Below are 19,401 nucleotides of genomic sequence, written 5' to 3'. Positions count from 1 at the left end.
AAATATATCAAGTGAATAAGAGGTAAACAGTTAATGTTGTATTAATCTAGAAATTAGGAATTATTACTGCCTAAGTCAGGATTTAGTCACTTAATTTTGACAAGAGTCACCAATTTCAAGTCCAGAAGCAAATCCTAGGATGTTATCCCATTAGGTTGAAGAAGCTGAAGCATACTATCAAGTGCATATTTGCTCACTGTTCTCCTAATCCCATTTGACTAGCAGAGGCTGAGAGTAGTTTGTTTACCAGACTCTGTGCATGGCTGAAGATAGAATTTGAAAACTAGACTATTGTTTTCTTTGATTCTTTAGAAGGCTCTCTTAAACCTCTAGAAAGTAGGTCTCTGTGGTTAAAATAAGCAGACTTCAGTGACTTTTGAGGCCTTTACATTTGTAGAAGCCCTGAAGGAAGTCTTTGTGCAGAGATGGCACCAAACATGTTGTTTGTTCTGTCTCTGAATCATCTCTTAATCGTTCCAAGTACTCCTGTTTAGACTATATATTTAGGATTTAGGATTTTCTCTACTTCTAGCTGAAAAAGCTACTGTGCTGACAGAGATGTCTATGGTGGTTATGAGTCTGAAGGCTTTGAACATATCAGAGAGTAAAAAGTATAGCTTATTTTTCTTGAACTTCACATATTTGTGCAGATGTACCACAATATACTTGTCAGTATGTTATTTTTTACAAACATATATATATATATAAACTTGTAACTTTTAACTTTAAACTTGTCCATTTATATTTGAATATAGAAAACAATGTAAAGATGATAATTTTATCAGTATTTCTCAATATGCAGGAATATCAAACTGTTTTTTTAGGTAAGTACCAAATACAAATGGTATTAACCTGATCCCAAACCAATTATTTGAAGCAGGACATTTTTATAAATGTGCTTGATTTTCTTAGGCATTAGTGGACAAAAAATATTTGTACTTATCTTTATCTTATGCTTGTTGAAATTAGCAATAATAAAACCGATCAGCATACTCAAAGGAAGAAATAATCCAATAATAACAAAGTTGATAAAGTAACAATACATGTAGATGTTGTCTTCAAAATTAGGTTGCCTATTTACCTAAAAGTTAAGTTAAAAAATAAGAAAAATAAGGTAGGGCATTGCAGATTTTTGGGCAGTGAAAATATTCTCTATGATACTGTAATGATAGTTATATGTCATTACACATTTGTCCAAACCCATATAATGTACAACACCAAGTGAACCCTAAAGTAAACTATGGACTTTGGGTGGTTATGATTTGTTAATGTAGGTTCATCCTTGGTAAAAATGTACCATTCTGGGAGGAGGTGTTGATAATAGGCTATGCATGTGTGGAGACAGTGGGTATATGGGAAATATCTAAATGTCCCTCCAATTTTGTTGTAGACCTAAAACTGCTCCAAAAAGTAAAATCTTTAAAAATAAAAGAGTGAAAAAATAAGCAAAATATTGATATACCAATCTTTTAAAACATAAGATTTATAAAATATAAGATATATAAAACAATTTATAAAACAATTGTTTATAAAACAATTTATAAAATAATAAGATTTATAAAACAATATAGCAAAATATTGATATACCAATTTTTTAAAACATGAGATTTGTAAAACAATTTTTCCTTTTTACAACAGGGAAAACCAACAATTCTACCTGAGGTAATGTTTCCTCTTTGTTCTTTGGTGAAGCAATATCATTGCTTATTTAGATTTCAAACTTTACTCCATTGGTTTAATCATTGCTATGAAGTCTGATAATCCTTCAAATGAGCCTACTGGGCTTCAACCACTGTACATAATCCTGGAAGGATTTCATTTTCTGTGAAATACTCAATCTGAAATGTATTCAATTTCTGTCTAGAATAAGCATTTGCTTTTATCATGTAATTTATTCTCTTATTGTTGGTACCCTTTTTGGAACTGCAAAAATAACCTTGCCTATACCTTAAAAATGGCTCTAAGATGATATTGTACTTACACCAATAGAATCAACTGCTGAATTCATAATAGTGATCCATCCATTAAACGTTGCCTGTAAAAATGGCATGTATTTAATTCTTATGGAAATCTTAAGCTTCATGGCAAATAAAATATAAAACTCAAATTGTTATTAATAGTGTAAAGCATGATTAGTAAGGCTGACCTCATTTCAATATACCATGTAATTGAGACCTTTATCATTTCCATTACTGCATTTATAATGTCTATTAACAACTATTTAAAACCACTTAATTGTGGTAGCTTAATTGTAGCTGATAAAAATATTGTAAGATAGTATAAATAGAAAGAGAGGGAGGGTAGGTAGATAAATGGTAAATATATACATGCTACCCAAGTGTCACTGTTACTTGTATCTACTATATATGTACTTTTGTATGGGGAAAGTAAGACAAGATGAATGATTTATCTCCTCATTTCTGTTAGATGTTGGGTGACTGAGTAGCCATAGCACTAAGTAGAAACAAAACAGTAGTGCCCTGAACTGGACCAAAAATTGTGACTCTATTACCTTACCAATGATGGTAGAAATAGGTTTCCAGTACTTATCATGTCCCCCATCAGACCTATCTTCATCACCCTTCCCTCTCCCAGCAGAGCAGGGTCTGTGTTTCACTTTTGTCTTCCCGGGATCCCTGGGTGGCGCAGCGGTTTGGCGCCTGCATTTGGCCCAGGGCGCGATCCTGGAGAACCGGGATTGAATCCCACGTCGGGCTCCCAGTGCATGGAGCCTGCTTCTCCCTCTGCCTATGTCTCTGCCTCTCTCTCTCTCTCTCTCTCTCTCTCTCACAAATAAATAAAAAAAAATCACTTTTGTCTTCCCAAATAAGCCTAGTGCAGCATGTCCCATAACATGTATCTACTAAACTAATAATTGCTAAAATATGTTATAATAACCAACTCTAGCAATCATCCACATTTTGTCCTTTATGTTCACCTATAATATGAATGAATGTATATAAACATTGACAAAACAAATCAGAAGTGAACTTACTACTTGAAGCAGTGAAAGGAAACCATTTCCAACATTATCGAAATTCAGTTTTGCATTCTCCCATGGCATGGATTCATTAAACACAAGGCTTTCACACTGACTCTTATTCATGACTTCAGCTATAGGAAACCTTTCTCCACTCGTTGGGTCAATGCATTCATAGAATGTGCCAGCAAATAAATGTACTCCTAAGATGCTAAAAGCCAGCCAGATCATAAAGCAGACCAGAAACACATTCAAAGAAGGTAAGGTTGTTTTTATCAAAGCTCTCACAACCACCTGGCATATAAAAAACAAACAGGTAAACTTTAGGTAAGAAATGTAAAATCACTTTAATTGAATTGGAAATGTTAAATGTAATGTCATATAGAAATAACCAAAAAAAGCCACCACTAAAGATTTACTCGGCCACATGCCAGTATTTGAACAACCTAACTAATATATTTCAATTAAAAATATACATTAAAATCCAGATATTCTCAAAATTTTCATACTAAAATAATCACTAAAGGGCAACAGAGTTGATTAGATAAATAATTATTTCACTGATTTAACATGTTTACCAATTTCCTGTATTGTGCCAGAAATGGGCAAGACAACTGAACCTATGTGAATATATGTGTACATATTACCTAGAAAGTATATAAAATGAGAAAGAAACAGGGCTGCATCTAAGTCTTGATGATTCTAATTTTGAGGAGGATAAGCATACAAAGCAGACACTGAAGTGGTAGGGGAAATTAGAGGAAGACCAAGAAATCATAGATCAATGAAGTCATGGCAAGAGGCTATTTCAAGAAACACTGAACGAGCAGGGTTGCCTGCAAGATCACAAACCTCCTCACTCTATCACTCTACATCACTGGTGAACCACTCCAGAGCAGTAAGTGTGGGAAATAAATCTACCACCTCAACCTGAATAACTGTAATAGTCTAGAATCACTGTCTCCATAGAACTCCCTTCTCTCTTGAATACTATAATCGGAATTGAATTCTTATCACTCCATTATAGCTATTACAGCAAACGTAAAACCAGTTCTTACAGCCAATAGAAATTTTTACTCTTTGCATTTCTTTATCTTTCCCTTAGCATCTACACTTTTGACCCCTTTCTCCCAATTTAATTTCTTTCTTTTTTTGTGAGGCACCATTGATTCTCTTTTCTACCACTTTATCCTTCCCTTCCCTCAGCCACTACTGGGTGAATACTCTTCTTGCTGTACTTTCTTGCTGATATTTATTACTTAGTTTTCTGGCTTTGAATAAATATTTTAACTTTTAATTTGGTTTCAGTAACACCTCATTTTATTTCTAAAACTAAGTCACAGATCCTTTGTTGGCACTTTAGATATTTTGAGAGGCCCACTGATGCCTCTAATAAAAAAAAATGCTATTCTCATCCGAAATACACTCAATGTAAGAAAAAAGCAGTGGGATAGAGTTGACACAAATATTTTAGTAGTCAGAGCACCCAAGACCTGGAACTTATTAAATCTATAAAGCATTAATTTTGTAAACATGTGGCTCCTTATATATTCAATGATATATTTTCAGAAATCATTCAACTACAGAACTTCCAGAGGTAGAGATGAAGGCTAAGATCTGAATCTGCAATAGAACAGAACAGAGAATCCAAAAATAAACCCATGCTTGCTTACATAGTCAATTAATCTATGACAAAGGAGGCAAGAATATACAGTGTAAAAAGACAATCTCTTCAATAATGGTGCTAGGAAAAATGAGCAACCACATGCAACTGGACTCTTTCTTACACAATTAAACACAGTTAATTTTCTTATTGGATTCTACCTATATTGACTATATGAAATTCTGTAATATTAATCAAGTAGGTAGGTTAATGTTAAATAATCTATGTAAATGAAAAATGCAAGAAAATATTGATGTGCTATTATGAAATAAAGGTAAAATTGGGCTTTTTCTGTCATTTCTTCACATAGCTGATCACCATATATTACATAATTATACTCTGTGTGGTGGGTCATAAATTCTGATTTCTCCATTAGCTCGAGCCATAAGGGATGGGTTTCCATTATAGGCCCAAAAGATTGAACGTTAGTTGTTTTATGTGGCTCAACCCATTAGTTTCCCTCACATTGATAAGAGATTTTAACACATTGGTGAGAGAGAGATGACAAGAATTCATAATTTGTGATATATGACTTTAAAAAACTAATTTATTTTAAAATTCAAACTTTTATTCAGTATAATTACTTAGTGTGTACAATATTCCTATAATTTTAAACATCTAGGTGATGATATGGGCTAGAATGGTTTCACTTTTTGAAACTTTACATTATCTCCCAACTACTAGAGTTTTTTTCTAATTTTTATGATTTTTCATATCTTATGAGCAATAAAGACCTAAAATCTTAAGCATAACTAACATACCTTTCTTCTATATTTTAAAATAGTAGAACATAAGGTTCTTGCATTGGTATTGTTAAAGATGCAAATGTGAAAACTGCAAAAATTTAATTTGTAGAAGTTTAGTAATCCTAAATTAAAATTTACAGATTGGTTTAGAAACTTTTTTCTTACCTTCATTCTTTCAAATTGAGATAGAACTCTGAGTGCCCGAAGGAATTTAATGGAAATAAGTGGTTTTAATTCCTCCCGAGATTTGCCTATTAAGCTGAGACAAAACACCTAAATATGTTTAAGGGAAAAAAGAATGAATAGGGTTTAATTTTAAATTAAATAAAACAATCTGCAAAATAAACTTTGCGTTTATTAAAGTAAAGATAAGTTAAACCTTACCAAGAAATATGATTTAATATATATTTCCATATATCTTATCAATGACTTAAGAAATGGATGAGGAAATAACTTCAAAAAAGATAAAATAAAATATTTTGCAGGAGAAGGAATATATGTTATTGAAGTAAACAAAAATTTGTATATTTGTCATACTTTATGATCAAGGATTTTTTATCCATTTTTTAGTTTGAAATTAGATTGAGTCAGTTTCATGATTATTTGTAATATAGTAATAGTATGCTATGCATTCATAAAAGCAAAATTTGGAATATATTATATACAAATTCATATTAAATATGGTTAATAGAATAAGATTTCAGAGAAGAGGCATCAAGGAGGATATGGATATTTTTAAGTCCAAGAACAAATTACAAAAATGTATACAAAGATACTAAGGTGATTTTTTAAAGTAAGCATATGCATAAAATCAATCAGGGCTGGGGTGCCTGGTTGGCTCAGTTGATTAAGTGTGCAGCTCCTACTTTTAGCTCAGGTTATGATCTTGGGGTCATGAGGTTGAGCCCCCTGTCGGGCTCCACGCTCAGTCCAGAGTCTGCATGGGATTCTCCTTCCCTCTCCCTCTGCTCTTCCATCTGCTCTCTTTCTTTCTCCCTCTGAAATCAATTAATCTATCTATCTTTTAAAAATATTATTCAGGATTGATAATTGTTAATGGAGATTGAATAAGATGGTAGAGTTATGATGAACTTTTATAGCATCTTTATATTTTCTGTATTTTCAAGGCAGCATAAATGAAAAATTTGTTCTTTTTTATGCTATACTAACAGATGGTCTTAAAGTGAGCTTTAAAGTAGTCTTATGATTTATGTAAGCATGGAGGTATGTGGACACCTAAAAATAATGACTAGCAAACAGGAAGATGGGTTGATGGTATGGTGTGATTTTGTTGGCATAGAAGGTTAATTTGCAATAATTTATTTAGAAGTCAGAGATCAGAACTGTAAGTCATTTTATTTATACAGTGAGAAGCTTCAATCATTGCTTGTAGAATAGGAGTCATTTGTTCATTCAACAAAAATCGGTGAGTACCAATTATGATACATGAATTGTTCTAGGCATTGGGGATAAGACAAGAACCATATTAGGAGAATGATTCTTCCCTAAAGGAGCTAAGCTTTCAGTGGGGGAAGACAAGCAATCACAATGAATAAACAATGAATATCAATTAATATATAATACTAATGGTACTATGGAGATGAAGAAAGCAGAGAAAGGAAAAGGGGGCATTGTAATAGTTGCAGATTTAAATATAGTAATGCAGATAGACATCTAACTTAAGCATTTTTTTTTTTGAGCAGACATGAATGAAGTGAGCCAGCCAAAGTTCCAGGTAAGAGGAAAAATAAGTGCAAAGTCACTAAGATGGAACTCATCTTAGCATACCCTAGGAACTTCAGGAACGTCAGTGATGGTGGAGCAGTCTGTAGACTGGGATGGGGTAAATGGAGAGTAGCAGGAGATAAGACTGGATCATGTAGAGACTTGTAGGTTTTGATTGCAGAGAATGTAGCTTTATACTCTGAGTGAAATGAGGTATTTATTGGAGGGTTTCAAGAAGAAAAGAGACTTGAGCTGACTTCTTTTTTACAACACTAAAATGCATGTGGTTGCTATGTGGAAAACAGAATGAAGGCATGCAGTGATGGAAGCAGGGATTGCAGTTTGAAATCTGTTGCAGTGATCCAAATGACAGTTTTTGGTAGCTTGGATCAGTGTGATGATGGTGAAGGTTATGATAAGTAGTCTAATTTTGAATATATGTTTTAAAAATCAAACCAACAGAACTTAAATAATTTAGGATACTGATGTGCAATAAGCCTATTCTGTTAGTAGCGGATTCATAGGTGATTGTTAGAATAATCCAAGAATGAATGTTGAACTTCAAAAATACTAGGATGAAAAGAAAAGGACAAATGTTAGCATTATAAATGAAGATATAGGGGATTTTGGTAACTGAAAATGTATACACAGAGGAAGAAGGAAGATATAAGTAAATGGAAGAGTTAAGTGAGAATCACAGTAAAGAAGAAAATCAAATAATGAACTTTAAAATTTTTCTTTAAAATACGTACAATAACAACCATGAAGTCTAGTTTATACCAGCCATTAGTGAAATAGGCTTTAAAACCATACGCCATCCACTTTAGAAGCATTTCCAGAATGAAGATGTAAGTGAAGATCATGTCAGCATATTCTAATAAGATTTTAATAGTCTTTCTCTGATCAATATATATATCTTCAAAAGCCTGTGGGTAAAAAAAATTAAGGATTAGTGTACATGTTATTTCTAATAAATCTTTGGCATAGAGATGAATGAAATGTCCTCCCTAGTAAGCAGATGGTGAGCAAAGTCATAGGCTGTTGTTTCAAGGGTTGGTTCACTTTGTTTGGATTTATTCACATAATCCCTAAGTATCAGTTTCTGATCCCATGCCTGTAGCAGACATCAACTGGTTCTAGAACTTCTTATACAGACTAGTTTGGCACCACAATGATCCATAAAGCTTCTCTCAAATCAGTTAATCACACTTAACATAAGAGGTGCAACTTTTACTGACATCTGACTGGTTATTAGCTCTAATTCCATGTAGCCAACTCACAGATATATGCCAGTTGCTAATAGAGAAGTAGAGATTTTTAAAAATGTGTCTTCAGATATCTACACTGCTGTTACAAGAAAAATCACAAAGTTTGCTCTGCTGCAGAAATAATCAGGTAAACCAATGGAAACACATAAATATGAAATAAAACTATAATAATTTCTCCAAAGCCCCTCAGATTTAATTGATCAACTTTAATTTTACCAAGGAGGATGCAAAGCCTGACAATGTCATTTAAAGCAATTTCATAGTGTTTTTATTTTAGCACTGAAAAAGGGCAATAAAATACCAATAATGTCAGGCATACTTTTATTAAAGTATATTCAAGTTCAAAAAGCAAACAAGGATTAAAATAATAGTATGCAAATAATGGTATGATTCTTCTAAGTCTAATGGTAAATAAAAGTAAATATAACATGACAGCAGAGTTACTGACTTTCAATTGAACCAATTATGGAGTAAAGGTGTCTATGTAAGCAAATCATAAATATAACCTAAAATGATTATAAAGAACTTTATTACAATGTATTTACTTATTGCATAGTATATAATGCAAGATAATATAAAAAGATATACAAAAGTCTTTAAAAACATTTTAAAAATGGGCAAAACTAATATATAGTACTCGAAGTCCACATACCAGCTACCCAGGTGGACTGGGGAAGTAATTGTTAGGTGTCAGAGTATGTGGTTCTGGAGTTCTGGTAATGTTCTATTCCTCAAGCTAAGTGACAGTTACACAGATACATTCACTTTGTAAAAATTCTTTAAGCCTATATACTTAGAATTTCAATGGTTTTCATTATGTATGCTAAATGTCAATATAAAGTTTACTTTAAAAAATGTATACAGTATAAAGTTGGTTCCCAGCTGTGACTCCATTTTCTCTGCTCCATGCATCTCACAATTAACTATTTTTTGTGTATCTTTCTCTGATCTTCTTCGATGAAACCCAAGAAAATAATTTATAGTCTATTTTTCTTTATTTCCTATGTAAAATGTAATATGCCTTATTCAATATTAAATAAATAAAACAATTTCAAAATATATGAATGACAGTGGGAAACATGAATGTTAATAGATATCTAATAGATACTTTTATTCCAGATCATTCTTTTTCCACTTATTACCATATCTTGCAATATCAGCATACATACAGCTTTTATAACTTTTAATTTTTTTTATTAATTTTTATTTATTTATGATAGTCACAGAGAGAGAGAAAGAGAGAGAGAGAGAGAGAGAGAGAGAGAGAGAGAGAGAGGCAGAGACACAGGCAGAGGGAGAAGCAGGCTCCATGTACTGGGAGCCCGACGTGGGATTCGATCCCGGGTCTCCAGGATCACGCCCTGGGCCAAAGGCAGGCGCCAAACGGCTGCACAACCCAGGGATCCCCCACAGCCTTTATAACTTTTAAAAGATACATTTATTTATTTTAGAGAGAAAGGGAGAGAACAGCGGTAGGGGCAGAGAGAATTCTAAAGCAGGCTCCCTGTTGAGGGTAGAGCCCAACCTGGGGCTGGATCCCAGGACCCTAAGATCAGGACCTGAGTGGAAACCAAGAGGTGATGGCTTAGCCAACTAAGTTACCCAGGCACTCCAGATTTTATATTTTTAAAATAGCTGCACAGTATCCCATTGGTGATTGTACCATAGCATATTTAAACCGTCACCTATTATAAACTGTTTTTGCTCTTCAATCTTTTTCTATTACAATGAACTGTTCGGTGAATAACGTTTAAATGCATTTAATACATGCTCAGATCTGTAGGATAATTTCCCAGAATTAGGGTTATTGGGTCAATGGATAAATACATTTTTTGTTCAAAGGTCGTTAAAAGTATATACAGCACTTTTCTTTACTGATTGAATTGGTACCAAAGTACTAGCACAGTATAACAGTATGTATGTGCATATTATTAAACTTTGTCTCATACAGAAAACTTTATTAAAATAAGAATTTGGTATCTAACATTCATTTTTCCCACTGTTATTCATATATTTCAAAATTATTTTATTTATTTAATATTGAAAGAGGCTAATACAGATTTTAAGACTGTAATATATGTCTTCCAAAAGTAAAATCACAAAATATGAACTTGGCATGATGACTTCAAATAACAGACTTCAGACACATTTTTTTCCCATAAAAGTCTCATATACTTACCAGAGCACCTGTGCTGAGCAGAGTGACAAGGCCAATGAAACACTTAAAACAACTGTTTTCCACTATCTTGCAGCAGGTTTTCCTTATGTTCTGCCAAATTTTTCCTTTCCGGGATACTCTACTAAATTGGCCAGGTGAAGATCTTTGTCTATAACCTGTCAAGAATGAAACTGCTAAGAAGAAAAATCTTGAACAGTCATGAAAAAGTAGACATCTCAAACTTTCTACCATATGCTTTAGCAATTAGTTATTTACAGAATCTAATACAGGTGCTCTCTGACTTATAAAAATTTGATTTTTTTACCCCTGTTTCTGTGACCACACAGTCACTGAGGAAGACAAGAAAAACTTAACTTGTGAGTTTGAGAATAGTAGGAGGAAAGAAATTGTAAAAGGCAAAGATGACTTGGAACATCCCCTAGCCTTGTGGGACAGAGGGACAGAGTCTAAGAAGAATAGAATTTATTCCCCACCCTTAAAAACAAAACAAAACAAAACAAACAAACAAATAAAAAACAAAAACAAAAACAAAAACACACACACATGCAACACCTTCTAAATATCACATTTTGGTATGATGCTTTAAAATTCATTCTCTGAAAATTCACAAAGCATTCTCATTTAAGCACATACATGCTTATGAAATGTTGAGAAGTATAATATTAATTAAGTCAATTAAATTGATGTCAGGTCTTAGGTGGCATGAGAATGGTGATTCTGGGGAGCTCCTCTGGATTGTAGAGCACTTTGTGCGTAGAATTTATGTGCATGGATTGAACTCTACCTTCCGGTTGAGAGTTAGCATAAAAAACAAAAAACCCTGAGACTTGAGAAGACAGTGCATAACAGGTGAGAAAATGAAGAAACAGAAGTGGGTGGAGTTTAAAGTCAATGCATTTTACTTTTTAGCTTTACCTACTGTCAATTTATATATCTTTGGTCAAAAAATATAGGAAATGTTTCCTCCTTTGTCTTGAATCATACAAATCCTAGAAGTTGAGCTACTGAGAGCAGGTTCTTTTTTTTTTTTTTGACTTTATTTTATTTTCTTTTTTGAGAACAGGTTCTTATACTAAATACAGGAATTTGAGCATTTAGCAGTTAACATTCTGATTTCCAGTGATTTCAAATGTCCAGAACCCATAAGTATTCGTTCATCTTGCTAGGACTAATTTGAATTATAAGTCATCAAGAGATGTACGTTATATATCTAGTGACTTAATCAACTGACTGAAGTCCTATACATTTCTTAATATTGATGCAATCACCATTACTTATTTTGTTTTCCTATGAAATATATAAGATTTTTCATCTGAGTATTTTGAATATTGACGGTATTCCATGAAGCATAAAAATACACACACATGTGCACACATGCATGCACATACACTTATTTAATCTTTTTACCAATCCTGTGAGTTAAGTTTTATTATTATCCCCAGTTTACATTTTAGGAAATGAGCCTAAGAAAGGCTAAATAAAAGCCAGTAAATGGTGACTTGGGATTTGAATTCAGCCTATCTGACTCCAGAGCCAATGCTCTTAACTATTGTATTAAACTTCCTAGGAAATAGGCCCTCTCCCTCTTTTCCACATGTTGACTTTTTTATTGACATTCCCTATAAATTTTATCAGGATTGATATGAGCATGTTTGCATATATTTGTTTGTGTGTTCCTTAGCCAAATTAGTAAACTCTAAAATTAGAATATATCCAATAGTATTTGATAAACTAAGAAATTTAGTTGAATTCCAATATAATGATCAAAAGAACTTATTTTTTTCTTACCGTTTTTTTTTTAAAGGTGATTTTATTTTATTTTTTTAATTTATTTTTTATTTATGAGAGAGAGACAGAGAGAGAGAGAGAGGCAGAGACACAGGCAGAGGGAGAAGCAGGCTCCAAGCACCGGGAGCCCGATGTGGGATTCGATCCCGGGTCTCCAGGATCGCGCCCTGGGCCAAAGGCAGGCGCCAAACCGCTGCGCCACCCAGGGATCCCTTTCTTACCGTTTTTAAGATGCTTTGGTTTCTCATGTTCATAAACCATTTCTTCTTCTTCAGAGATAGCAATATCAACTGTACTGCATTCAGATGAGCTAGATTGCTTCACCTTCTGAAAAGTAAAGTCCCACCAAAAAAAGCTGTGATTAAAGCTTCTCACTGGAGTTCAAGTTTATTTCATTTTCAGGAATAAGAAAAATTGTGTACCGAAAGACTTTTATCAGGTTTAAAGACTATTTAGGCTAATATCATGATTGACATTAAAATGCATACATATCTCTGTGATTTGAACTTTTAAAAAATTAAAGATTAATTTAAACTAAAATAATTTTTAGATTAAAATTAGCATTTAGTTCATAATGCTGTTCTCCTGAAAGATGTATAGGATACCATATCTCCAGTATCCAAAAGGATTTGAGTTTCAAAGCTCTCCTGAAGTTATTCACAAGGTTTCCACATATGCCATTTCAGCTAGGTAAGTAGTATCAGAATAAGTTACCCCTTGAACCTAAAGATGGGTAGACAAGAGTGCACTTAGTTTGTATTGTGAAATCCAGTCTAGACATTCTTGTATATACCATCATAGGACAGGACTGATGTGAGGTTATCCTGAAGTGAAATGAAGAAATGGCACAAGGAATAAAGGTTAGGAATAGACCTGGCAAAATGGTACCAGCCTTATGGAGAGAGGCTATTTACAGGGACTGACATTCTTTCTCACTCGGTACTTGACTGAAGTTCAAGGCCGAATAGGATAAGGTAGCCATGACTTTGTATATGTGGTAATAATGCATGTGACATGCACAGCTTTTACTTGAAATTATTTTCTCACAATGCTTTATTTTACTTTATCTTAAAATCAATATACAGCATGTCATCCTTTAAAATGACCAAGATCCTAAAGTTAATAACATAGGAGATTATTTTCTAATTAAAAATAAGATAAATATATTAAAACATCTGGGGAAGAACAGTCTTATTTTTAAAAAATTAAGGAAAGATCTAAATAAAGTATATCAAAAGGAAAATTATAAATATTTTGTCCTACCTATTGTCTTATCCACAAAAAGTGTCAAGGAAATATAAATGGGAGGCTTTGTTTGCCTTAGACCTTACATGGTCAATTGTCAGTAAGACATTTGGTACTCAAAAAATATATATCCATTAGGGTATTACTCTTAAACAAATTGCTTTTATTATTTCAATTCCTCATATTTTCTTTATTTCCGATGAAATAAAGGTATAGCAATGTATGGGTTTGAGAGTAAATGATACATAAATGAATGTTATATAATGTTTCGGCATTCAATAATTAAAAATTATACACCTTATATTTATGTTATTTTAGAATTTTTAAATAAACTATTTGATGCGATTTTTCCAAACCCCTTTTAGTATGTTATTCTAAATATATATATAAATCAATGGGGATTCAAAATTATAAATAATTTTATTAGAAGACTATTTAATGGCATGATGAAGTGACCATGCTATATATGAAAAACATAAAATTCATTATAAAGTTTGATGTTATTTTTATTTTTTTATTTATTTTATTTTTTTATGTTATTTTTAAAAAAAATTTCTATAGTCACATTGCAACTAAAAAATGGCTGAAAGTTTTAATAACAAAGAAAAAAAAAGAATATATCTCAGAATTATCAGATAAGATATACCTTTAAATTCTTTGGTTTTTGGGAGATTAGCATCCTAAAGTACTCATGAGTTGCATAATCTTTAAAGTGTCTAAATTAAATATGTAACTAAATATACAGATAAGTGACTGATCAATCAACAAGACCAAATAATTATAAAGCATAAATTACATTTTCTGAAACCTTACCATTTACAATTATACTTAAGTGTCATCTTTCCTATATATTCTCAAATCCCAGACTTTCTAATGAGATTGGCAAGAAGTTTCCCAGAGCATCTCAACATGATGTGCTTTGATAAATAGCAATTTTACCCAGAATAAGATGGTAGTCAAAGTTGTAAGTGAAGATATGGAAGTGTATCTGGAGAAGAGTATTCCCTGTTTTTTTAGAAATGGTATTAATTAAGAAAGAAAGAAAGAAAGAAAGAAAGAAAGAAAGAAAGAAAGAAAGAAAAGGTATTAATTAAAGGAAAATAGACCTAAAAATATTGGGCATGCTAAGGAGTGAAAGTGTTTCTCTAACACAAAGATAGATACTTTCACTAGGAGGTGGAAGGATAATTGCAATTCAACTCCTATTAGGCCAACTTGAGAAGTTATTACAGAGCAGCTGCCAAGCTGGAAGATGTCTGAGAGACAAGATGGTGCCAAAGACTTTTTCAGGGATATGGAAAGAGACATTCTTTTCTCCTTCCCAGTTCCTGTGAGTAATCTGAGATGGTTTCCTACTGAGGTACAAAGCAAGAAGCTTGCTGAGCAGATGTGATCTCTGTAGATGTAACTTTATATTAAATTCTACCTCCTACTAAGACAACATAATGCTTGCAAATGAAGAAGATAAGATTGATTCCAGTAGGGTGTACGTTTTAGAAGGTAAGTTAGCAGCAATATCTCTACTTCCTTGAATGTGCTGAGTTTTTTGTTCCTGGGTTTTTTGTTTTGTTTTGTTTTGTTTTCATTTTGCTTTGTTCAAGAGTTGATAAAGCTACACACTGGTAGCGTTTTCTTTTTTCTTTTAACCCAACTCAATTATATATGTTATAGTAAATGTTGCAGAAATAAAGTGAAAAGAATCCTAGAATTTTAGCAAGTAAGAAAGTATTTTAGCCCTCCTATAGTCTAGTTTCTCATTTCCAAGATGATAATGCCAGAATTTAATGATTTCTCTGATAATACACAAAGAAATGTCAATTTCTTTGAAAATTTAGATTCTCCAACCTGCTTTTCATCACCCCATATTGCCTGCTTATTAATTTACCAAATTTTGTAATTATATTAACCTAATTTTACAAAGTGTTTACTATAGACTGGGCATTGTTCTATGCACCATTGAACTACTTTTCTCAGTCCCATCTTCCCGAAGAAATAGATTCAATTCTATCTGCATTTATAGACAAGGAAACCAAAGCTTAGAAAGGTTAATTAACTTGACTAGGAGCATGAAATCAGGAGGAAGGAGTGCTATAGCTAGGATTGAATGGGTCCTTGCAACTTTACCACTAATTCACTTTCTTACCAACAATGCAAAAATCAACAATAAGCAATGAGAATATTCAAACATCTTACCTCTTTGCTGCTCCCATAACCTGACTTGCTTTGAATCTCCTTATTATCCAGATTTTCTATATCAGATTCTCCTGAAGCAATTGGCACAGTTTCTGAGACACTAGGACTGGGGATAAGGGATTGACTCTCATTTTCAGTCAGTGTGTTTTTCTCTGTGCCACTGCTTTTGTCCTTATCCTTGAGGAATTCTTGGGTGTTGCTTAATTCAGAAAGGGTATGGTCAGAAATATTCTCTTTAACATATACATCCTTTACATTGTCCATTGTCTCCTTTGAAACATTGTGATTTTTGCATAATATTTTAGAAAGCACATAGTTTATTCCTTTCTGAATCTTTGCCAGTGCACGTTGGAGATTTTTTGCTTCATCGTCCTCTTCAGTTGTTGCAGCCTTGTATGAACTAAATGAGCTCACCAATGCCAGAAACAGGTAAATTATCTAAATGAGGAAGTAAATGAGGTTGATTTTATCTTACTTTTTGTTTCCTTCTAAACAATAAAACATCTTTTAAAAAAACTGACCTGATATTTGAAAACAGGATACAAACTACAATGCTATTTAGGCTAGCCAGTTCTTAAAAAGGGTCAGGTGCTATGCTAAGAGTTTGTACAGCTAGAACTCCCTTAGGATCACAACATTCTCTGATGTATCATTTATTTCTCTTTTATAGATGAAAAAGGCAAGGCTCACAGGTCTCAAATATCAAAGGTCATATAGATTAGACTCAAATCTTATTCCAAAGCTGGTTTTCCTTTGTCGAGCTAGGCTACATTTTCCAAGATGAAGAAACAGATTGTTACTTCAGGTGGCTGACTTCACTTCAGCACTATCCCAGGAAGACATACAATGACATCTTCATGGGTTCTACAAACCCACAAGGAATATAATGAGGAGAGTGCTATTCCTGGTTCTGAAGCATGCATCTAAATTTCCTTGGGACATGCTAGCACAAGGACTAGGTAGGTTAATTGATTCTCTGTGGTAATAAATTTTGTTAAATAAGAAAGAGATGAGTGATGGAAGAATCATTCCTAATACTTGTAAGTTATTTGAATTCAAGGAGGGTGTATATTTTGACCTTTACTATCACTAAGAGATATGATCAAACCATGTTTAGTTTCCAGAGAATCATACTTTTATCTTGTTTGTGATTGTAGGATATAAATAATATTTTTGGACTTTAGAGCTGGAGATTCATATTGGTAATTCTTTTAGACTTAAAATAATAATTTGAGCATCTTGCTTGTTATGGAAGTTTTTCTGCCTCTCTTTGGATATCTGAGCTTTTAATGATTTAGTTTCCTTTATGTTTTATACATTGCTTTTAATGAACCAAGTTCAAATGACATGAATTGTGTTTAAGAATATATTAAGAATAATGTTAAGAATAGATTTCTTATATCTTAGATACACATATCCTATACACAATACCTGCAGATTTACATATACAATAAAAATGTTAAAAAGCTGAAATGAAATTCTAAATGATAGAACTGAAATTTGAACCCACGGATCTGAACTGTTTTTCTTGGATCTGAACTCTGTTTTTATCTACAGCTCAATGCTACATATAAGTATTTAAAAGTCAATTAAATACTTGCTTTTGTATATGACAATATTTTAAGATTTCCACTTAAGACTGAATCACTGTCTGAATCTTGTTGGGAGAATAAGATAAAGTTAAATCTAAAAACTGGGAAATATCTTCTTTTTACATCAATGCTGAGATTAAGTGTGAAATTGCAATGCTGTAATGCAATGAGTTGGAAGTACAGGGGGGAAAGATCTACAGCCTTACAGATTCTCTCCTTGCATTTTTTCCCTTATTTACTCTAGTGTTATTATCATGATGTTCCACACATGGGTGACTGTTGAGGGGAATAAAGTTTAAAAGATTCAGCAAGCCGAGTAATATAATTGTCAATCAATTGGAAATGGAGGTTCACGTAACTCCATTTTTACCCTCTAATCTGTCTGCCATTTGACATCAAGTTTCTGATAATCAGGAATAAGAAAAATAAGACACAGAGTAGAGTTCCAAAATAAAGAAACAGAAGTACAATTATATAATTGCCTCAGCATTTTTGCTTCCTTGCTTTTTGTGTGTGTGTGTGTGTGTGTGTGTGTGTGTGTTATTTACATCAATAGCCATCAACCATCATCCCTCCTTTTCGGAATAGAAACTTATATTTCATTTGCAAAATCACCCTTATCTCATTAGTAGTCATATGAGTTGAAATGATGCCAACTCCAGCTCCAGGACAGGGTTCTGAGTAGTTTAATGTAATACATGTTAATATATCACATGTTAATATATTCTACACTTTGCACAATAAATAATAAGTGTATTCCACACCCTGTGCAAAAGAGATTGGTTTACAAATAGACATGTGACTCAGAGCTAATATGAGAGATCTGCTGTGACTTCTAGGAAAGAAACAGGAATTTCTCTTCTATTAGACTTGACATGATATGAACACAAGAAGCTTTAGACTTCAGCAGCCATCTTGATAAAACAGAGGGCACTAGCCAGCAAGAAGCATACAGAAGACAGATCTGAGATATTCAAAGATGACCTTGTTTGAACATATGTGTCACACCATAACTGAAGTGAAATCTACCTCCGATATTTTGAGTTATGCATGCCGATACATATGTTGATTTTTGTTTCAGCCAGTAAGAATAGGGTTTTGTCACTGGGAGTTGAAAGTGTACTAATAGCTACAAAGGCAGAGGTCAGTGAAGTATTTTCACATGTTAGGCCCTGTTCTAGGCTTTGATGATATGGAGAAAAGTCTTGATCCTTTCTTTGTGCAGCTTAGTTTAATAAGGAAGGTTAAGACATGTACATCAACAATTAAACATAACGTCAGCAGAGGTAAGTAGACAGGGGTTATAACCAAGGTGAAACAGAAGCAAGGTGAATAGGAGCACCAATAGATACAATGGAGTCTAACCTGTGATTTTTTTTCAGTCTTTAGGAAAATGTATTTGATCTCCACCAAATATTGAATCCTTTCTTTTTTTTTCCTTTCTTCGTAAGAGCAATTTTCTTTTATAAGCTATTCCCTTTTCTTGGAAGAACTGAAAGCTACTTACTCAATTCATGTAATACCACTTCAATTACTGGGAATTTAAAAGTGACAGCTTTTCCTTTTAGTTAATGCACAACAGTTTTATAAACCAATGATTTTCAAACTGCTGCACAATTCAATCAAATGAAAACTTAAAAAAAAAATCCTGATGACCAGGCTATGTGTCCACATACCAATAAAATCAGAATCTCTGGGAATGGATACAGGGTATTACTATAGTTTTATTAATTCCCCAGGTTATCCCAATGTGCAGCCAAGTTTGATAAACTGTGTTACATCTAAGTGCTTCTTAAAATTTTAATGTGCATACAAATGACCTGGGGTTATTGTTAAAAATGTAGATTCTACTTCCATAGGTCTGGGGTGGGGTCTAAGAATCTGCAGTGATAACTATCTCCCATGATGCCAATGCTACTTGAGTAGCAAGGTTTTAAACCAGTGCTATCCAACAGAAATATGATGCATGTCACATATGCAAACTTCTAGTAGCCACGTTAAAAACATAAACAAAAACAGGTG

General features: G+C 33.0%; 1 protein-coding gene across 3 annotated transcripts in view; it reads right to left on the bottom strand.

The window, feature by feature from the left end:
- SCN7A (sodium voltage-gated channel alpha subunit 7) overlaps nt 1-19,401 on the bottom strand; it is a 79,068-nt gene that overhangs the window by 7,390 nt on the left and 52,277 nt on the right. For all 3 annotated transcript variants that reach the window (XM_055308445.1, XM_055308446.1, XM_055308447.1), the window contains exons 15-22: nt 15,788-16,225; nt 12,571-12,676; nt 10,562-10,716; nt 7,867-8,040; nt 5,555-5,662; nt 2,996-3,274; nt 1,982-2,035; nt 944-1,081 (exon numbers count right to left, since the gene is read on the bottom strand). In XM_055308445.1, the coding sequence (XP_055164420.1) occupies nt 944-1,081; nt 1,982-2,035; nt 2,996-3,274; nt 5,555-5,662; nt 7,867-8,040; nt 10,562-10,716; nt 12,571-12,676; nt 15,788-16,225 (1,452 nt within the window). The remainder of the gene's footprint in view (nt 1-943; nt 1,082-1,981; nt 2,036-2,995; nt 3,275-5,554; nt 5,663-7,866; nt 8,041-10,561; nt 10,717-12,570; nt 12,677-15,787; nt 16,226-19,401) is intronic.

The sequence above is a fragment of the Nyctereutes procyonoides genome, unplaced genomic scaffold (genome assembly GCF_905146905.1).
Source record: "Nyctereutes procyonoides isolate TBG_1078 unplaced genomic scaffold, NYPRO_anot_genome, whole genome shotgun sequence".
Taxonomy (NCBI): domain Eukaryota; kingdom Metazoa; phylum Chordata; class Mammalia; order Carnivora; family Canidae; genus Nyctereutes; species Nyctereutes procyonoides.
Note: the sequence above shows the minus strand (reverse complement) of the source record. Positions and strands in the feature narration are given on the sequence as shown.